This window comes from Phytophthora infestans, genomic scaffold (genome assembly GCF_000142945.1).
Source record: "Phytophthora infestans T30-4 supercont1.32 genomic scaffold, whole genome shotgun sequence".
NCBI lineage: Eukaryota > Oomycota > Peronosporomycetes > Peronosporales > Peronosporaceae > Phytophthora > Phytophthora infestans.
The window spans coordinates 368,117-388,484 of NW_003303727.1; the positions used below are offsets into that span (position 1 = coordinate 368,117).

A 20,368-nucleotide genomic window follows, 5' to 3' on the forward strand; every position below is an offset into this window, starting at 1 on the left:
CCTTGCATCAATTCCATGCACCTTCACTTCTTCTCGTGCCTAGTTCAATCGGACACTTCGCAGCATAGCGGACATAGGTTTTGGTGAGCCGCCACAATTTTCACTTTTGGTACGGCTATTCCAAGTGGTGTATCAAGTCCCACACACCGTCAGAAGTTCCAGATTTCCGAGCACGTCTTACGGAGAGGAACCCCCAGATCAGAGACAGATGAGGGAGGGATTTGGTCAGCGATAGCTGCATCCTCGAGTGCAAGCACGGTTTTGACTTTCGTCTTACGCCCCAGAGTAGGCCAACGTCACCTGTCTCACCGAGTCAACCTCTTTCTTATTCCCTACCAGGCTGGCAATCCTCCTTCTCCGTTATATCCGGAGACAGGACATAATTAGAATGGGACCCGGTCATAATATAATAGAAGATAGCGTTTTCCAGCGCAACGCACTCTTTACTGTGCTGTTACTGGCATCAGGCCTGGTATAATTGGCTTGATCGGGATACACCTGCCTCACGTAGGCTACACAGCGGAATATAGGGAGATGAATAATACAATGAACTGTAGGGAGTATTAGCTACCGCTCATTCAGTGTGCTGCCCTTGCCCTCAAACACGCCGATGGAACAGATGTAGTAAATCTGCTTATCGCATACTGTGCAGGGTTCGGTCCCACCCGACAGGCTTTCACGCCACACCCTATGCTTGATCCGTTTTAGTAAAGCTGTTGCTCGTAGATTTCTGTCACTTACTACGCGTATTTGAGAGTAGTGATCCTCCACAAGTGACGAACCAAGACCAACAACCGTGCAATTGCAAAATGATGTGACTTTGCCCATTCAGAGAACAAAATAGTAGTACTTTACGGAACTATAGTACCGCCCTCAGTGAGTGATACTAATATATCTAGTGAATATCGTATAGCACGGTAGTACATGTAGTAGTAGTGCTACTTGAATAGTAGTAATTCTGCAAAGAAAAACCGGTCTGTTGCCAAATGCCGTCTGTTGTTGAGATTGCTGATTTCAAGATTAATAGTGGTCGACAGCATCGAGGACACCTTTTTACCCTAACATTAAAATACACCAATCGAAAGGCAGATTCTACGATCTGTCCAGTTTTTTTTTAAAGACAGCTGTGATTGTTCTTTATTCAATTTAAGTATAGAATCATAAACTTTTAAATTCGAATTAATACGTGTCATAAAACATTAGATGTCATAAGCTTATACAGTTTAAATAGAAACATAAAATTAGCTTAAAAAAACGTTTCGGAGGCAAGCAACAAAACCATAGTGCATGCTCATTTCTTATGTTATTTCCCATCCGTTTCTAGCATACAAGGATCAGCATAAGTTTTGCTCTGCCTAGAACCCGCTGATTTTAAAATTGGTCAATGTTAGAGTCACCGAGTGTATCGTACTCAAGTGAAACTTAGAGCTACAGGTGGGTGTGCCTTCGCGTACCCCTGGGTACGAAGAACAGAAAAGGGGGTAATTTACTGTAAAATACCTGCAACAGATTCAGAATTTTCGGCATATGTCGAGATGTTGATGAGTGGCGTAGGCTCAAGCCCGCCACCAAGTGTTACGCGATTGGCAGCCATATAACAATGTTACTAGAAGGTATACAAGTACAAACCTTTGTAAATATCCGGGATACCGCAAGACTCGGTGTGTTTCAGGAGAAAAGGACATATTACTTAGTTGTTGTGGTAGTGCTGATGCCGCGGTTAGCATAGGTCAATGTGTACCCTCAAGTGAATAGCAGTTGGCGTAGAAGATGATTGAATGGTATCACAAAGCACATCTATACATTACTCATTAACATTCAGACAAACCCGCAGAACAGCTTCTTTTACAGTAGCAATCATGTGACGAAGATCTATTTCAAGCATTTCAACATGTATCGCAACCTTAGGAATCTCATCACAGCTGGGCTAGGCTTTGATGGCATGGTGACGTTTTTCAGGTTGCACTAAAAAAAGTCTAGCAATGCAGCACCACAGCTTTCACGATCGGGCTGGCGTGCATTTGTGTGTCTCTTGATATACAAGAGCACGCATATCCCCCCGAATAGATCTTTCAGCTGTTCTTCGAATTCATCGTAGTACTTGGACTTGGAGGCTTGGTAAGGGTAGAACAGCACGATGTCTTGACGCTCAGATCAAAAGTCGAAAACGGCTCCACACCAGTGATTGTTGTCGACATGTAGCGGCAGCAGGACGATCTTGTTTGTCTCCTTGAAAGGGCTACCAGCGTTGATGGCGCTAAGCTGTACACTCCGCTTGTTAAACCGACTGAAGATTGGGTTGATGACGCTTATATTGTCGTGTTCTTTCTGGAGCAAAGCAATTCCGTGACCCATTCAATTGTCATCCACGCCGAGATCCCCCCGCAGAGTTACAAGCGAGTGAAATGGTACACTACCAAATGAAGTTTCACGTCCACCGCGGAGTAATATATGCTGTATAGCTCGCTCCCGCTCTTTTTCTCCGGTGCTAGCGCCATCCAAAATTGTATCCGGGAGTGTGAGTCGCTTGACGCATGTGCTAACTGCCCAGTTGATAGCTTCCTCAGCTGCGGATATATGCCCCGTTTATCTAGGCCACTTAGCCATCGCAACGAAGTCGCTGGCTGTGCTGAAATATGCCAAACCTCGGCACTCGATCCCAATCCTGTCCTCGGCGCAATCGGCATCCAGACTCTTGCGAAAGCCCAGTACAGCAGCTTAGCACTTTGTAACGAACTGATTCGAAAACACGAACCGGACATCGCGCTTGCACTCGCTCCTCTTGTAAATTCCAGCCATTGCATTCTTGGTCCTTGACACTTGTCGTACAGGGAGGTTTGAAAGCATGCGCTTTGCAGCTTCGTAGGTGTAGTCAATTTTCAATAACTTGACTATGTTCTGCACGCTCGAAACTGGGTCTAGTGTACCTTGAGCTAACTTGGCTGCGTTCTGCGTACCACGCTCGACTCTCTGTTTTTTTCTCAGTGTGTCCATGTTTCTTTCGAGCCTGAGGGCGCCCTCAACTCTTTGCAATCTTCGACAAAACAAACAGCCCAGAGTGAGACGACTCAGATCAACTACCGCAGGTATGTTGACGCTTCAATGTCCGCGGATCGTCAGCATGAATCGACAGTCTCTGACCAAAGCTCTCCTGTGTGTGGTAGTATGACGCAATTGGCTTTGTGAGATGGTGTGTCTAAAGGTACGTTTGCTGTCCGCTGTGTAACTATCGGTACAGGTGGTGTAGCTACAGATACAGATGAGGTATCGTCAGGCTTTTCTGGTGCACGAGTTTCAGTGTCTCGCTGGGTTGCCAGATCGTCTATGATTTGTGGATACTTGCGCTGGATAGCGCATCTTCGCGTATCGTTCCACTTGCATCGCGATCACTCATCACAGTGTTATATCCTCGGCTAAGCGATTTCATCCTTGATAATATCTTCAAAGGTCTCCAAACCTTTCATCATCTCTTTGAACACGAGCGTTCCGTTTCTGCTCATGATATCGGCAATACGCTTGCCGCGCTCCAGGGCATGCGTGAACTTCGTGGATGCATTGAGAACTTGGTGACGTCCTGACGTTAGGGCCGAATCGCGAATTCGAAAACTTGTGCACGCGTTTTGCCTCTTGGGTGCGTCGTTTTCAGCAACAGGCTGATTCAGCTTGAAAGACAGCTTCCAATGTAGCGCAATGTGACGAATGGGGATCGCTGACTTACTCTCTATCAAACACCAGTACATGTCGTGACACAGGGTAGTAGTATGGTTCTCATGAACACGCATGAGCACCGATATTGCTGGACACATTGTAAAAACAGTTAAATATTATACTGAAAAAATGCAAAACGTTAAAATGCGTACTACCGTGTCAACGTGATACGAAGCAGCCGGGTCTCCACCGGTAAGAACAAACAAACTTAAAGGGATTTCCGGCATCTTGTAATGGATTGCGCGATCCTTGGACAGCCAGTAATGCTCATCCACCAATTTGTATGCGTAGGGTTTGGCCAGGTTTTTTAGCTCATCGTCCGCTCCATCGTACCGCATTTGACCCACATCTGTAATCTTCTTGGCGTACTCCATCACTGCTACGGCATGAAGGAACATCCGGGTATTAACACTTTCATCAAGCGCCATTTCCGGCTTTAGAAATTCCTTGATGTGCCCCCCGCGAGGGTTCACGTCTGGCAAAGATAAGATTTCAAATAAATAGGAAAACGTAAAATTCATGATTTACGAACCTGAAATTGGTGTGGTTGCCGAGGTACGGAATATCCGAACGAGCGTATAGAGCCCATCGCTCTTTCATAGAGTCCCAGTTTTTCATGAAGTATATCAAACACGGGTGCTGTGGTGGGACTGGATCATTCCGCGCGAGATGGACACTATCCAATAGGACGTACAAATACTTAAGATACTTCGTGTATTCTCCCGTGGATGATGACAGTCGCATCATGTCCACAGCATCTTCCACTTGGTCTATGTCAAAATCCGACGGTCCATCGTACTCGCTCTTCGTCATCTCAGTTCGAATGTAATTCTTCAAACGAAAGTGACATAGAATCTTCTAACATCAGAAAACTCGCTCTCTAGTAACCCCAACTCTTCCATGTCCTTGTCGATGACAATGACCTTGATCTGATCCCACGGTGGACTATTGAGCTTGAAGGCACTGATTGCGTCTGACGGACGTTCGGCGCTTTAATACTCCATGGGAGTGTGCTGCACGTATTGACCCTAAAAGCAAACAACAGTAGAATGTAAGTACATTTACATGCTCTGTATACCTTTCTTTTAAGAGTACAACTGGTATCTAGCGACACTCTATAATACATCACATGTGTCTACAGCTACAACACTAGTGCCTACAGCTACAGCACTAGTGCCTGCAGCTGCAGCACATGCCTAATGTTGTACTACGACTTACAGGACCGTACACGTCGTTCACCACGAGTGAGAATAACTTGTGCCGCTAGTTGCTGGTATTATGCGTGGCGTCGATTAGAGCAACCTCCGCGAGATCTTTGAACCACCTCGCATCTACCGAGTTTGCGTCGTAATGGATTGTGCTGTCTCCGTCTCATCTACAAACACAGTGGCTCGATCACCGCGGCTCTGACAAATTTCTCTCAGTGCCCCCCCTAATCGTTCCTCTGTCGTGGACCCCCCTCTGCGTTTTTTTCTTTATCCTTACCACCATGTTATGTACGTCGCGTAGCGTAACATTCTAGCCTAAAAGCATGAATATAAGTAGTAGTTAGAGCGCCATCTTATAACAGATTACAATACAGCTAAACGTACTAGTCTTCTTACGGAGAAACTGCATGATCAACTTGGGCTTGGACCCTGCGGCATGAAGTTCGTCCACAAAAGCCAACAAATGGAGTCTTCGACACGTCTATTGGACACGTGGCTCTCGAAGATGGCCTTGGATACTTGGTGGTTGTGTACGACACTGAATTCAGTAACACGTACCGTAAACCTGCTCTCGGCGCCGCTCCACGTTACTGCTGCCTTGACACTTGCGTGGCTCCCGGTGATTTTGTCAAAGAACGCCTTGCATATCCCTTTTCCTCGATTTTTCTCTTCCAGCCATGCGTACACACTAACTTGACCCATCAATTCTTAAATGATTCAGGAATCAAGCGCTCCGGAATATCGGAAACTCGAGCGACTGCTTCATGTGCACCTTTCGCTGCAATCACGCCCCCCCCGGAGCTGTAGGTGGTTGCGAAACGGTCTGGAACAGCCTTGGCAGGCCAGCGATTTCTTGATTGTGCTTTCTAACCGAGACGGATGTCCGCTAGCGGAAGATCTGGTACGTTTTCGCTTAGTACTCATCCATGTACGCGCGGAAAGTGCCATTCGACGTCAATGGGCGGACAGACCCACGTAGTGTCCGGTGGGACTTGTAGCTCGGGCTCACTGTAACTCTTGCTCCTACTTGACTCCAACCTACCAAGCACAACAAAATTGCGTCAGTACATATACAGCCCATCGTGATCCTCAATTCAATTTTCCTTGTAGCCCTACACTGTTGCAGAAGTATACTCTCCAAAACGCAGCTTTGTGCTGAGTTTGCGCTTTTCCGAAATGGACGGCTCAGAACGGGTGAAAGGGGGATAGGGTGCATAACTTTTCAAAAATCATGAGATTTCAAATTTTGGAGTACATGAGCGTAAATTACAGATGCTGTACCAGTTGTGTTAGCAATTAGATACGATTCTACTCGGTGTCCCGAACCAGCTCCTTTATAATTTAAAACAGCTGTTTTTCACCAGCTTAAGTTGTAATCTACACATACAGTACTGCACCCATTTTCGCGGGGGGGGGACCATTTTAGGATTTATAAATAAATCAGATTTTGGCTTACAAACTTTAGTTCATTTGGATATGGGATCATCACATCCGAAAGTTTATCAAAGGTCCAAGAGCGCGAAAACGGGGTGCAGTACTGTACCGGTATCATAATAATACCGTATTCTTAATGTGATCGACGACAGTCATACATTCATGACCTATCCGCCACCATAAAAGATACCTGCAGAAAAAAAATTGTCGGCGACGACACGAAATTAAAATTGATTGGATTGGCTGTTGCATTTGTCGCTAATGACTAATGCCGTGCTAAGCCCGGTGAAGCTCTGGATATAACGGTATTTTCAAAAGGTAATACCTGTAACTACTGCGAAATGAAGGACTTTTTAGAAGAAAAAAAAGGAGAAGAATTGCGATTTTACTAAGACTTCCAGTCTACAGTAGAAGAAGACATCAACAAACCGAGCGAGAATGATAGTCATTCATTTGAGTGGCTATCCCCGAACTTCGAAAACTTGAAAACAAGTTGGTACCCTAACTTAAGAAAGTACTGTATTTTAAAGAAGACCTGTAACGATTTTTCCACAGCATTATGGTTTCTTAATCTGTTCGATCCTCAATTGCATGAAGTCTTTGGGTTTCTGCCAGCGCATCACGGCTTGGAGTAAAATACTCCACAAACTCTTTCGTAAGGGGGGTCATGAGATACAACTGCGATAACATTTTCACTCGAGTGACGGCGGCATAGAAAGATGAACGCTGAGGAATCCTGCGAGTCAAATGACGAAACTTAGCAATAATCATTTTCTCACTGTCAGTCCTCCTTTTGAAATACCCGACGTGGTAATTCGTTTTCTTCCTCTGATGTGCGTGATGTGTGTGCGTGTGTGTGAGTGTGTGTGTGTGTGAGAGGGAGGGGGGCTTACTTACGCGTTACGTCGTATGGTTGATGTGTATGAGGATACAGTTTAGCCAAAATGAAGAAGCCGCGGTCGAACGTGCGCTGTCGTCCGACCTTGCTGTCTTGACGCGAGACGGCCTCGGTAGGAATCCTATTAGTATTCATCTATTCCCTTCTTTACTGTTAAATCATGTAGCCTTCATGTACTGTACCACCCACCATCGGTGGTATCGTATATTGGAGCAACATCCACCGAAAACCAGATAGCGTGAATGTTGACCCAGGCGGCTTGGAACGACATTCACCAGTTCTTTTATGCTTTACCGTAGTTTATTAGGTATTCCGTCCTTTTAGCCTATCACTTGCAAGCCACTATACTTTTAATAATTACAAATGTAGCACCCTAATATTTTATCAAGGATCGTCGATGGTTTTCGATCGCCCCTAAACATCTGGATATGAATATCCAGAGAACTAAGCGTCGCCAATCACATAAGGAATACGTGTACGGTACAGTGTATAGGATAGCTTGGGGTGTTCTTTCAATAAAAAAAGCAATTTGCTTGGGTACTATCGGACACTTGCGTGCAAGTAAGAATGATTCAAAGTCCCATCGTCATTGATTGACTCGTCAAATCCCTCCAAAAAAATCGGTTGTTACGTTGTAAGATCCATTTGGTTTGACATTTGAATTTTTTAGACCACCAGCTTCCTCATTGTCATTTCGCTATTCGAGAAGCCAAGCTCGAACCGAATCTCCTAGATCCAGTAACTTACCATCACACACATGCGCTGCAATCACACCCTGTGTGTTGTGGCAATAACATTCCTTGTCAGCTGGAGCCAGACGCTCTCGACGCCTGTCGAATCACGCAGAACGGAGTCGCCTCTTGTACGCAGCGTAAGTGCCACCGAAGAGAGAAATATCTTCTCACAAACCGCAGAAGCAGTCGCGAAATGGGGAACTACGACGGCATTGCTTAATCTCGGAAAAACCGACGACGAGGTGAAAAAGATTCTTGGATTGGAGAAGCTGTCGGGGGAAGCTCTAAAGGCTCATTCAAATTACCACCTACTGGACGACTTCATCACTAAACTTCGAGACCGCAAGGTGACGGGGTGGCTGCATAAGGACACCACCACAGATGAGGTCTGGAAGACATTGCAACTGGACGATTTATTTGCAAAACTGGACGCGAAAGAGTTCCGCCACTCGGACGAGTTGAAGACCTACGTGCAGTACGTCAAGAAGCTGGATGACGACATTTGGAACTACAAGAGAGCAAGTTTTGAGCCGGACAGCAGCTCTCCATTAGAGTTGGCGGTGAAAATCCACATTTGGGCCAAAGCAAAAAGACCTTCGTGGCACGTTCTTGAAATGATGGGCAACAACGCTCTCAAAGGCAGCAAGAACCGCAAGTTTTACAGAGAATATTTGTTACTGATTAAGGGTAAAAAGCCGATAATCGACTTTTAGACTCAAGCTAAAAATAAAAACTGGTCCCTGATGCTGCAGCACAATAGCACGAACCAAGTCACGCAATACAGAGCAGAGGAAGAGTAAAAGAATGACAAAAATACAACAGGAAACAGTCACTCTAACAGCATGCACATCACCAGCGCAAGGCCTGATATTATCTGAGTATGTGTATCAGGCTGTAGTAGAACGCTTAGAAAAAAAACACTGGTCTTCACTGACGTTAGTGAGCTTTTTATTTGCCAGATGCCACAAAACTGTAGCAACTGAGTTCAGCATAACCCAAGATTCCTGTCCCCGAACGATTATCAAAACTGCACGTGGTAAATGTGTAAGGCCCACTAGTAGACGAAAACGTGGCAATCCAAAGCTGACGTGCTGGCACTTGTTTGCTTTTCCCTGGTCTTCTTCCACGCATTAAACTTTCCAGGATTAAGCTCGATCTCTCGCTTACGTAGGCGTAACCACGGCCTTACCCGGATACTTCCGTGCGATACATGAAATTGTTGACGTCGGGGACACTCCTGGCCTTCGAGCTTGTCGGGGTCAATTTCAGGCAGCAGCTTCTTCTCCTCGATCAACCTGAAAAGCTGCTGCATGTGTTCAATCAGCCATACATTCTTTAGTACGCTGTGTGCCAATATTGCGGGTGCGGCTTTTCTCGAGTAATTGACGGATTTCTTTCGAGTAAGGCCCTTATTCGGCGACACTTCGAGTAAAAATTTCCAATTTGGATTTTCTACATGCCAGTAGATCTATCGAGTAAGCTAAAAACATGGGAACACCGTAAGCTCGCCGCAAAAACAAGCATGTTATTCAGCAGTGAGAACCCACTGTCTGACAATGACGGCCCATACTGCCCAATTATGCTATCAACTGGAATGTTGGGACCGAGCGATACCGTGCTCGACAAATTATACGCGTAGTAGCGTCGGCACGACGGTAAGAGAACAAGAGAAGATGGGGCAATAGCAGTGGCCTGCTTCAGAAGCGCTGTACCGCGCCATCTTGATGGTACGACTTCGACGGACTGGCTTCGACTCGAAGCTGCACCTGGGAGCAGTGCGTGTTAGTCAAGTAGTTTTAACATTTTCCAATCAATTCACTTTTCAATTTACCTTCATGAGCTCAAGCCCCCTCCACCAAGCGTCGGTATTTACCCCCGCCAATTTCCAACAAGGTATATTTGAGCGTCAATTTGACGTCGAGAGCGCAGGACAACTATCTGTTACTATAACTCCGCCCTTCTTCGAAAACATAATTCATTTTATTTAAGTGATCAATTATTGGCAGTACTTTATTGCAGTCTCATAAATATTTCAAAACAAATGGGCTCGAGATTGCCCAAACTGCTTGTGTGTTTTTACAGTACCGGTAGTACTTCGAGGTAGTATTTATCGGGTCAAACCAAATTTGGGCCAAAGAAAAAATAATCGTGACACGCAAATAACAGCAACAATCGCAACTTCTACGTCGAGAGTGAAGGACACAACGAGCCATTTGGTCAGCCACCAGGAGCCTATGTAAGTGCGAATCAGATTATTATCTACTGTAGACGAGCATCGATATGACATCTTCGCTTCCATTGGTGTGACGAGGATACGCGGTGGACTAATCTTTCGCTTACGCAAGCTTGACCACGACCTTACCCATGTTCTTCCGTGCGTACATGTAATCGATGGCGTCTGGAACACCCTCGAGGCCTTCAAACTTGACGGGGTCAATGCCAGGCACCAGTTTCTTCTCCTCGATCAGCTTGAAAAGCCGCAACATGTGCGGGTGGAACTGGTCGCGGTAGTGAGCCGAGATGAACCCACGCACCGACGCCGACTTGAAAATGAGCTTGGGCACCAGCTCACTGGCTGAAAACTCGTGCTTGTCTCCGTGGTAGCCCGAAATGTGTCCGAAAGCGATGATGCGGCCCTTGACCGCGATGTTGTTGGCAACGGCGCGGAACAAGTCGCCACCCACCGACTCGAACACGAGGTTGACGCCGTCCGGGTATTCTTTCTTCAGGACCTCGTCCACGTTCTCCGTGTTGTAGTTGATCACGCGGTCGCATCCGATGGACTTCAAGTGAGCAGCTTTCTCGTCTGAGCTGGTCGTGCCGATCACGTGGTTGCCTGCCAGTTTCGCTAGCTGCACCACGAACTGCCCCGTGCCACCAGCAGCAGCCGTGACCAGCACTGTCTCGTTCGACTTCATGTGCCCCGCCTGCTCTAGAGCAATCGACGCGGAGCTTCCGCAGACGATCAGCGGGAGCGCATCAGCAGTCGGGGCTGGCACCTTCACTACCATCGCCATGTCCACTTCGTTGTACTCTGCAAACGCTCCCAACTCTGCAGCAGACAGACGAGGTCAGGATTCCTCATTAGACACTTAGCCTTGCGTTTCTACGTACTTCTGTACGCGACGGCGTCGCCCACTTTGACGTTAGAGACCCCCTCTCCGACTTCCAATACGACGCCAACAGCGTCCAGTCCACAGCCGAACGGGGGAGGAAGTGGACCTGTGTACGCTCCGTTAGTGACGTTCACGTCGGTGGCGTTGATACCCACATAGTGGTTCTTCACTACGACCGAATTGGCATGAGCTTTCGGTATTTCGGCTTCCTCGACGATGCGCGTGGCTGCGCGGAAGTCCGTGGACTTAGTGTGCACTTCTAGACGCTTGTAGCTCGGCATGGAAGACGCAAATCCGACAATGAAGATCGCGTCAGTTGAAATGCGTGTACCAAAAGCACGGTACAAATGTGTCGCATGCATCCGTCAATGAAGTGTGCATGCAACCAGTGTTTACTAAACACACGAGCATGTACATATTATAGTATATGGTACAATATTGGTAGCTCCAAAATCGGTGAAGCTAATATTGTAAAAATATTACCTGTAGACCAGTTAATATAAAAAATATCACCTAATATTTTCTTCTGAGACAATATAATATTATTATTAAATATTAACTTAATATTAGTTAATACGATATTATATTTTCAAAGATTACGTAATCGGGCTAGCTCCACCAATCAGATGTCGTTAACGCTCGACTAGCCGAAAGTATTACTAATCAACCGTGAGGGAGGGACAATTTGTAAGAGTGACGGCAAGGTTGGCGTCGTGTATTGGCACTGCTGAGCGCATTAATCTAGCGCCACAGGCAGCAGGTTTATTAGACACACGATGTGGACGAGGAGATCGGTAGAGAACAAGAACAAATGTCTTGATTTCGCTCTATCAGAGTTAAACAGCTGCAAGCGTTTGCAGTTTTCCATCTCGATCGCCTTTGTCTGTGTCACAGTGAGATACTAGAGCAAATTCTTAAAGCCTACTGCTTTTCTAGAACCTGATCGAAAAAGTCAGAGGGTAAGCTGGCAAGAAACGTACTTAAGTGGGAAAATATCATAAAATATCATATAGTATCTAATATTTTTCTGGTCTCCGAGTTAATATAAAAATATTATGTTAACCTTTGCAAAATTTAGCTACTATTACTGTCTAATATCGAAAATAGTACTACTACTATCAAAAATATCATATGATATTTGGTTACCATTAGCCCCTGCGTTAAAGATCGACTAGCTGAAGTATTACTAATCAGCGGTGAGTCCGGGACAATTGTGAGAGTTACTGAGCGGCTGCAGATTAATGGGATGCAAGATACGTACGAGACTATCGGTAGATAACAAGAGCAAATATCATGATTTCGCTCTATCGAGTTAAATCAGCTGCAACCATTTGCTGTTTTCGATCTCGATCGACTTTGAATGTGTCAGTGAAATACTTTAGCCAATCCTCGTCAGTTTTAAAGCCTGCCATCACTTCTTCTATTTTAAGAACCTGACTGAAAGAGTGCTCTAGAAACATACTTAAGTGGGAAAATCGTAAAATACCATCTATAATTTTTTAATCTCTGAGTTAGAATTCAATATAATTTTAGTTTTGTCCTAGCTAATATTGATATTTAAGAAAGAAATAGTACTATTCCTTCAAAAATATTATATGATATTTGGCAACCTCTTGCGTCTTACACATAAAATAATGGAAAGTGACTTGTCAGTTTCTGTCAATCAAGTACACGAGTTCTCTGGCCAACATTCCAAGACTAGATGGCGGAGAACGAATCCCGTTTTACCCTTACGAGCGTGGCCGTCGTGTGTCGCCACTTGCTCGGGATACAAGCGCTTCCACATGTGGTACATCTCATCCAAGAGTTTACGGAGAATACATCACAACGGGCGTTGTTGGGTGTGTTGGAAGAAGGGAACTATCATCTATTCACCCGAGTACTTCACGCTGTGGACGAGAGTTTAAACATGATTCATCACGAGAAGCTGCGCCAGTATCGATATGCCATGCAGCTGGTTCCATGCAAAATGACTTTGGAGGAAGGCGCGTTGGGGGCGATGCAGCAGTTATACGATCGATACTCCGGTGCTCTGGACGACGAGGCAGCCAGTTATATCGCTAAAACTGCAGAACTGCCAATGATGAAATGGCTGTACAAGGTTAAACCTCGACTCTTCAAGGATTTTCCAGCTTGCAAGGGTCACATTTTCATGCACGCCTCGCTGAAGGGTCGAGGCGATGTCATTCGCTGGTTGGTGAAGCTTTTTCCTGATGCTGTGTGGAGTCTAGTCAACGCGGCTCGAGGTGGCCATCTGAAAGTACTGAAGTGGCTGACGAAACGTACAAACTGGGATGATAATTCGGTAAGCGATGCATTGCAGAGCGCAATCGAGGAAGATCACCTAGACACCGCCAAATTTCTTTTACAGTCTAAACCTGGCAGAGATCAAGAAGTCTCCGAATATGAGACTTGAATCACTCGAATGAGCCATGATCCGATCGAAGTTTGGAGTCACAAAGCTTTGTGTTGTATTACTGCGAAGACAAGGAAGACTCGATTGCTGCAGTTGCTGCACACTCCACCATCCCGAGTTTTTCTCCAATGAGTTGATGGCTGTTGCAGCCGAGAATGGAAATCTGGAGATAATAAAATTTCTTCATCAAAATTGTCGACACGGATGCACCTCGAGGGCAATGAATTCAGCCGCAAAAATGGGCCATCTAGAAGTTGTGCAGTGGCTACACAACAACAGAACAGAAGGATGCACTAGTGCTGCAATGGACGAAGCTGCTAGAAATGGCCACTTGGATGTGTTAGAGTGGCTCCACGCTAATCGAAGCGAAGGATGCACGCCACAAGCGATGAAAAACGCAGGAAGGTATGGGCGCATGGGGATTATGAGATGGTTGCACGAAATATTTGATCTTAAGCTACCAACAAACTACGCGGACAGACTAGCGTCTCTTGGTTGCTTGGAACTTTTATCATGGTTACACTTTAGCGGCAAAGGGCAGTGGTCTAAAAGCACGATGGACGCAGCAGCAGGTCGTGGACATCTCGACGTCGTCAAGTTTTTGCATGAGAATCGACATGATGGTTGTACCAAAGAGGCCATGAATACGGCAGCACGGGAAAATCACCTGGAAGTGGTCAAGTTTCTGCATGGAAACAGAAGGGAAGGGTGCACGAAAGCAGCGATGAACGCAGCAGCGAAAAATGGCCACTTGGAAATGGTGAAATGGCTTGTTGAGAATCGACGTGAGGGCTGTACGAAAAGTGCACTGCCTGCAGCAGCTCTTGGCGGCCATCTGAAGATCATGAAGCTGCTGCATGCGAACTACAACTTTGACTGGTCCCATAAGGCGATCGACGACGCGTCGTCGGCAGGACACACGGAGGTCGTGAAATGGTTGTATTATCGCTTAAACCAGACACTTCACAGTAAGTTCGCTGTTTCTGCTGCTCGCCACGATAACCTCGGCGTTTTGGAATTTATTGACACGGTATCAGATTTTGCGGCCAATACGTCCGTCTACTATGTTGGATGCGGAAATGGGAATCCCGAGGTGGCGAAGTGGTATATTGACCACCACGGAAACCCCCGCAAGCGCAAGCGGTAGGGGCGTCCCAAGGAGGGAGGTTTACTCTCGACGGCCGGATTTGATAACGCTAATTCATAAAACGAAAATTGAATGGGTTGTGGTACATCCGATTAATCACATGATCGCTGTGATTTTTCTATGCAAATTAACCGGACGACCCTCGAGGGGGACTTCTGTACGTAAAAATACTCATCATTCACGATGCTTATTCTAGCTGAAATCACCGTAAAGGAGCACAACAACCTTAAAATTGACAAAGCGCTCAGCGGCAAAAACCTGGAAAATACTGAGCAACAAGAACATGAAGAAGAAGCAAATTATCCACAAAACCCTCAACAGTAAGACTCAGCTGTCCCAGTTTTAAACGTTTTAAAGTGTTTATCGGTCCGAACGTGGCCGACTTGTTCCAGACTGCGGTCTCGTTTTATTCTTGATCTTGTTCTCACAGAGCCGTGTTTCATGGAGAAGCTCTGGATTATACTACGGTGTGTAGGGCGGTTGTCTCGCCACTTTGGGAGAAGGTGGTGCTTGCATAAAAGAAATGGCTGCGCAAATACAATACTGCTCGTTAAAAAAAGTTTCTGAAGAATAAATCAGAAATATAAGAAAAACTGTTGATTTTTTTCAGCTACAAGCGAGGTTGTTATTCCGACGATGGTTCCAATCCAATGCTACCGAAGAATAGAAAAAGAATGAGCGCAGTAATGGCTGTGAGGATGGTGCCCTTGTAGAGTGCTGCCGCGTTCGGGTTTCTGTCAATAATCGTAGCAACTCTGCGCTTGATGTTGCTGTTTGTAAGCGAGATTCTTACTACTGAGAGCTTTGTGGAGATTTTTGTCACTGAGCATCTTGTTCAAGTTCTTGTTGCTTAGAATTTTATCAGCTTCTTGTCGCTGAGGGTTTTGTCGATGTTCTTGTTACTGACTGCTTGTGCGATGTTCTTCTCGTTGACGGCTGATAGATTCGGTGTAAAGAGGTTATCGACTCTCGACGCGATTCCCCTCTCTTCGGTGTATTTTATCTCCGTTCGAGTATCGACAACCCTGAGATTGTGCGTGTTATCATCGCCAATAACACTTTTGCTGCGCTCAATCTCTTGTTCATGGTTGGCGCTTGCTATCTTTGCGCAACATACCGCTAGAATACAAAACAGCAACGCCAGAAAACTAGTTGAGCGCATTCCAATTATTAACATCGATCTTCAGGTCCTGCGTGGTAATCGAAATGAGAAGGTTTGAGCTAATTTTGCGTAGAGAAATTCATACCACGAGAGTGTTGTCGATCTGTCGAAGTGTATGTTGAGTACTGGGCCATTATACTAATATTAAATTTAAACCATCTGCGAACCAGAAGTGATCTGTTCGAGACAATCTAACGAACACTGCACTGTACAGTCTGTAGCTAGGATGGTAGCAACACATTACTACTTGTTGAGCATGTAGTACTTTGTTTTTAGCAGCTACTGTAGTAGTAAGGGTAGTAATTACTCATACAATACATGGTACTACAGTAGTTGGAGCCTGACTTGCTACTTTTCAAAACTTTATTGTAGAAATCGAACATTCGTGTTTTGGAAAATAAAAAAGTCTGATAATAGAATGCACTACCTCGTTTGTGGCCCACATTGATATAGTACACCAGTGAGATTATCTACTCGAGCTTGACGACCAGCTTGCCGATGTTCTTGCGCGCATACATGTAGTCAATCGCCTCTGGGATGCTCTCCAGACCGCGGAACTCGGTCGAGTCCACTCCTGGGCTCAGCTTGCCCTCTGCCATCAGCTTGAGCAGCCGCTCGATGTGCGACGGGATGAACTTGTCGTGGTTGTGCAGAAGGAAGCCACGCACACTCGCCGACTTCATGAGCAGCTTCGGGTTCAGCTGATTCACCAGCATCGGCTCGGCCGACTTGTCGCCGTGGTAGCCCGAGATGTAGCCAAACACAATCACTCTTGCGTGCACCGCCAAGTTGTCGGTCACAGCCTTGAACATATCGCCACCGACGGTCTCAAACACGAGGTCGATGCCCTTCGGATACTCCTTCTTAAGCACTGCACCCACGTCTTCCTTCGTGTAGTTAATGACACGGTCACAGCCCAATTTCTTCAGGTGACCCGCCTTCTCGTCCGAGCTGCACGTGCCGATCACGTGGTTACCCGCGAGTTTGGCCAACTGCACGACGTACTGCCCGGTGCCTCCAGCAGCAGCCGATACAAACACCGTCTCATTCGTTTTCATCTCTCCGATCTGCTCCAAGGCGATAGACGCCGAGATGCCGCCCACCGTCATGGTCACTACAGCGGGGGACAGTTTCGGTGTCTTGATGAGGTTAGCCGAGGGCACTTCCACGTACTCGGCGAAAGCTCCGAACTTCTGATACGCCACGGCGTCACCTACTTTGACGTTGGTGACTCCATCGCCAATAGCGTGCACGATGCCTGCAGCCTCGAGACCGCAGCCGAACGGAGGCGGCAGTGCACCCGTGTAGGCGCCGGCAGTTAAGTTGATATCCGTGGCGTTGATACCCAAAAACTGGTTCTTAACAACGACGTTGCTGGCTGAAGGGGTGGGGATTTCAGGGACGTCGACGATCTTGGTGGCAGCACGGAAGTCCTTGGACTTGGTGTGCACTTGGACAGACTTAAAGGACGGCATGGTTGCTAGGTGGGAAGTGAGCTCTTGCACTCAGATTGTAGAATGACGTCAGTGAAGAGGTGCGACCAAATCGAGAAAAAAGTGTTGATGAAACAAAATGCTGGACTAAAAATGAGACAAACGGGTCGGAATGAAAACCCGGGTTTGTTTGATTGGGAGTTTGTAAGTGGACGAGAACAGCTGGTTTTGTGATTTGTTAATCGGCATGTCGGACGTCAACACTCCGATTAAAAAGTTGGTGAAAGAGCTCAGCGTACGATGACAAGGGAATCGCATGTTCTCATCGTACGCTGAGTCTTAAAGGGATTTTGTTGCTGACTCGTATTATAGTAGCTGTAGTCACGGTAGGGCTGACGAGACTCCAGGCTGGAGTCCGCTGATTGGCTTTAGATCTGATGCAGTCCATACGAAGAAGCTGTGCGTGATTCTCTACCTGTAAGCTTAAATGAAACAGGGCATCATATTTAGGTGGCGGTGTGATGAACACCGGGTCGAAACCGTCACTTATTATAGCAAACGTGAGTTGTAGGTAATCTCCACAGCCTTTGTTTGAGTTGACACTGTCAATACGGGAACGAGCGTTGAAAACGTCACGCTTCGTCACCTACGCTAGCATTTAGTGTCAAGGTGACCAAGCCTGAAGAAATATGTTAGGAATCGAATCTTTGCTAATTGCACAATAGCACACAAGTATCCTCTTTGCAGGACATTTTTGTAAAAAAGCTTGACTATGGGACCGCTGGTTGGAGATCTGCTTGTCATAGTCATACTCGATACTCAGATGCTGCAATAAAGAAATTTTTAAAAAGATATTCCGAAGCTCCCTTAGATTTACGCGAGACAAAAAAATAGAGAATGCTTGCACATACCGAGTTGATCCATGAAATACCCACACCAAGCCTTGTAGATCTCTGGTTCACTTGTAAACTTCCCGCCGTTCGCCTCACTCTCTTCCCGGGCAGCGACGATGTTTGAGCGATTCCAGCGAGTGGAGGCATCCGACAGGAGCTCGTACTTGAGTTCGGTCAAGTTCTCTCGGCCCGATACCTACGAAGAGCTGCCTTCTTCTCGCGTAGAAGAAGGTCGTTACAGCAACGACGGAGCTTTACGTGATGGTGGAGCTCCGAGTCTGTTCTCCACCGAATCCTGTGGCTTGTTAGCACAATACGCCGCAGTAGGTTTGATGATGGGGGCGCTGCCAAGTGCCGTCACGCCGTTCCTGGGCTACTATCTCAACATGGAAGGCCAAGTCACGACCTCAGCCCGAGCGTTGCTTGGCATCCCGTGGTCAGTCAAAGTTTTTATCGGGATTGTCTCGGACTGTTTCCCTCTTTGTGGGTTCCGTCGTCGTCCCTTCATGATCATCGGCTGGATGCTCTGCACCATTTGCCTCGTTGCTATGGCTACATTCCCTCTGGATAAACCCTACTTCCCTAACGCTTCATGGAGGAAGATCAAGCCAAGTGATTATACAGCTGATGAAGTCTCCGCTATTAACTACCACGCTCCCTCTACGGGAGGGAAATACGTTGTCTTCATGATGTTAGCGACATTGGGCTACGTCATCGCTGACGTGGCTGCAGACGGTGTCGTGGTTGAGTATGCTCAACGAGAGCCTATCGCGATTCGAGGACGGACCCAGACTGCGATCTACACTGTTCGTAGTATCTTTAGTATTTTCGGGAGTGTCTTGGTGGGCTTCGGCCTCAGTTCACCACCGTACGGAGGGGACTTTAGCTTCGGGGTCAGCTTTCCGGTGTGTATTTTGATACTAGCAATCTGCTGCGTGCCTGTGGTCCCAGTGACTTGGTATTTCGTCAAGGAAAAACAAGTGACTAGGCCAGATTTGCGACAGTATATGGGTGTTCTGTGGGAGTCGCTACAGAGTCGTGCCGTCTACCAAGTCATCGCGTATAGCTTTTTCTCGGGGGTATTCGGGGGTATCAGCTACGTGGCGTCTGACCCAGTTACCATGTATTGGGCTCGAGCTACCAGTTTCAACATCTCAGTATCTCAGGTCATCGGATCTGGCGTGACAGCCGTAACGCTGGCGCTAATGGGACGCTACGGACTGGACTGGGACTGGCGTCGTGTCGTAGTCATTACAACGATCGCTGTGGTTGCGCTTGACGCCGTGTGTACAATGCTCACTACGTGGGCTGTCGTGCGTAACCAGTGGTTCTGGCTCGGATTACCAATTGTCGAAACTATTCCATCAAGTGTCAACTTCATCGTCTCGAGCTTTGTGGTCGTGGAGTTGGCGGACGAGGGAAACGAAGCTGCTATCTATGGTCTTTTGACGACGGTGGGTAACCTCAGTAACCCATTCTCAGCGACAGTCACCAAGGCTATCAACGAACCGTTTGCTGTTAGCAACCGAGATATCCTGAACGACTCGCACGCTACCCGTCGCGATGTCACCATTGTTGTGCTCATTTCGTACGCGAGCAAGCTGCTGTCGCTGTCGTTTCTTGTCTGGCTGCCGAGACAGAAGGCTGAGACCCAAAGGCTGAAGCAAAGTGGCAGCCGCAGCAGGTTGCTGGGTGGGGTTACAATTGCGTACTGCTTGTTCGCGTTAACATGGTCACTCCTTATCAACTTGTTGGGTATTTTTGAAAGCACGAGATGCCTGAAGATTGTAGGAGGATGCTAACAACATGTTACTCTGGCAGAGGGATGCTTTAATTCACCAATTCGTAGCTCGAAGAACTATTGTTACTATTAAATACATGTAGAGGATTGGGTTGGAGGGAAAGGCAGTAACGTATTACAACATTTAAAAGTGAAATCCAATGGGCACTATAATAAGATGCTACTGAAGTAACTGTTAAAGCAACTGTATCGGTAGAAAAAAAAAAACGGCTTGACGACAGCTTACTCTACATGTCTACTAAGGTGCCAACAGTGAAAATTCCACTATTTAGGTCGTCAACCATGCTTCTTTCCTTTACAGCTTCAGCTCCAATTACCACTCTCAATTGAAATACGTGCTCTAGAGAAGTATACCCAAAGTGCCGACATACACCAACAGATTCTGCAGCAGCTCATATTGCATTGTGTAAAGCAGCTA

General features: G+C 46.6%; 5 protein-coding genes across 5 annotated transcripts; 3 read left to right on the forward strand and 2 right to left on the reverse strand.

The window, feature by feature from the left end:
• Nucleotides 1-8,005: 8,005 nt before the first annotated feature.
• Nucleotides 8,006-8,695, forward strand: PITG_14054 (secreted RxLR effector peptide protein, putative; the record flags this gene model as incomplete). Its single annotated transcript, XM_002899144.1, has 1 exon — nucleotides 8,006-8,695. One exon carries the CDS (start codon nucleotides 8,006-8,008, stop codon nucleotides 8,693-8,695), a length of 690 nt encoding a protein of 229 aa, XP_002899190.1.
• Nucleotides 8,696-10,209: 1,514 nt separating this feature from the next.
• Nucleotides 10,210-11,379, reverse strand: PITG_14055 (alcohol dehydrogenase, putative; the record flags this gene model as incomplete). Its single annotated transcript, XM_002899145.1, has 2 exons — nucleotides 10,210-11,034; nucleotides 11,097-11,379. The coding sequence occupies 2 exons, from the start codon at nucleotides 11,377-11,379 to the stop codon at nucleotides 10,319-10,321; spliced, it is 999 nt and encodes a 332-aa protein (XP_002899191.1).
• A 1,421-nt stretch (nucleotides 11,380-12,800) lies between these two features.
• On the forward strand, nucleotides 12,801-14,661 carry PITG_14056 (uncharacterized protein; the record flags this gene model as incomplete). The annotated part of the gene is made up of 4 exons (XM_002899146.1): nucleotides 12,801-13,403; nucleotides 13,777-13,919; nucleotides 14,043-14,482; nucleotides 14,552-14,661. 4 exons carry the CDS (start codon nucleotides 12,801-12,803, stop codon nucleotides 14,659-14,661), a joined length of 1,296 nt encoding a protein of 431 aa, XP_002899192.1.
• Nucleotides 14,662-16,293: 1,632 nt separating this feature from the next.
• Nucleotides 16,294-17,298, reverse strand: PITG_14057 (alcohol dehydrogenase, putative; the record flags this gene model as incomplete). Its single annotated transcript, XM_002899147.1, has 1 exon — nucleotides 16,294-17,298. One exon carries the CDS (start codon nucleotides 17,296-17,298, stop codon nucleotides 16,294-16,296), a length of 1,005 nt encoding a protein of 334 aa, XP_002899193.1.
• Nucleotides 17,299-18,265: 967 nt separating this feature from the next.
• PITG_14058 (Folate-Biopterin Transporter (FBT) Family) lies at nucleotides 18,266-19,951 on the forward strand (the record flags this gene model as incomplete). The annotated part of the gene is made up of 2 exons (XM_002899148.1): nucleotides 18,266-18,327; nucleotides 18,391-19,951. 2 exons carry the CDS (start codon nucleotides 18,266-18,268, stop codon nucleotides 19,949-19,951), a joined length of 1,623 nt encoding a protein of 540 aa, XP_002899194.1.
• Between the last annotated feature and the right edge of the window lie 417 nt (nucleotides 19,952-20,368).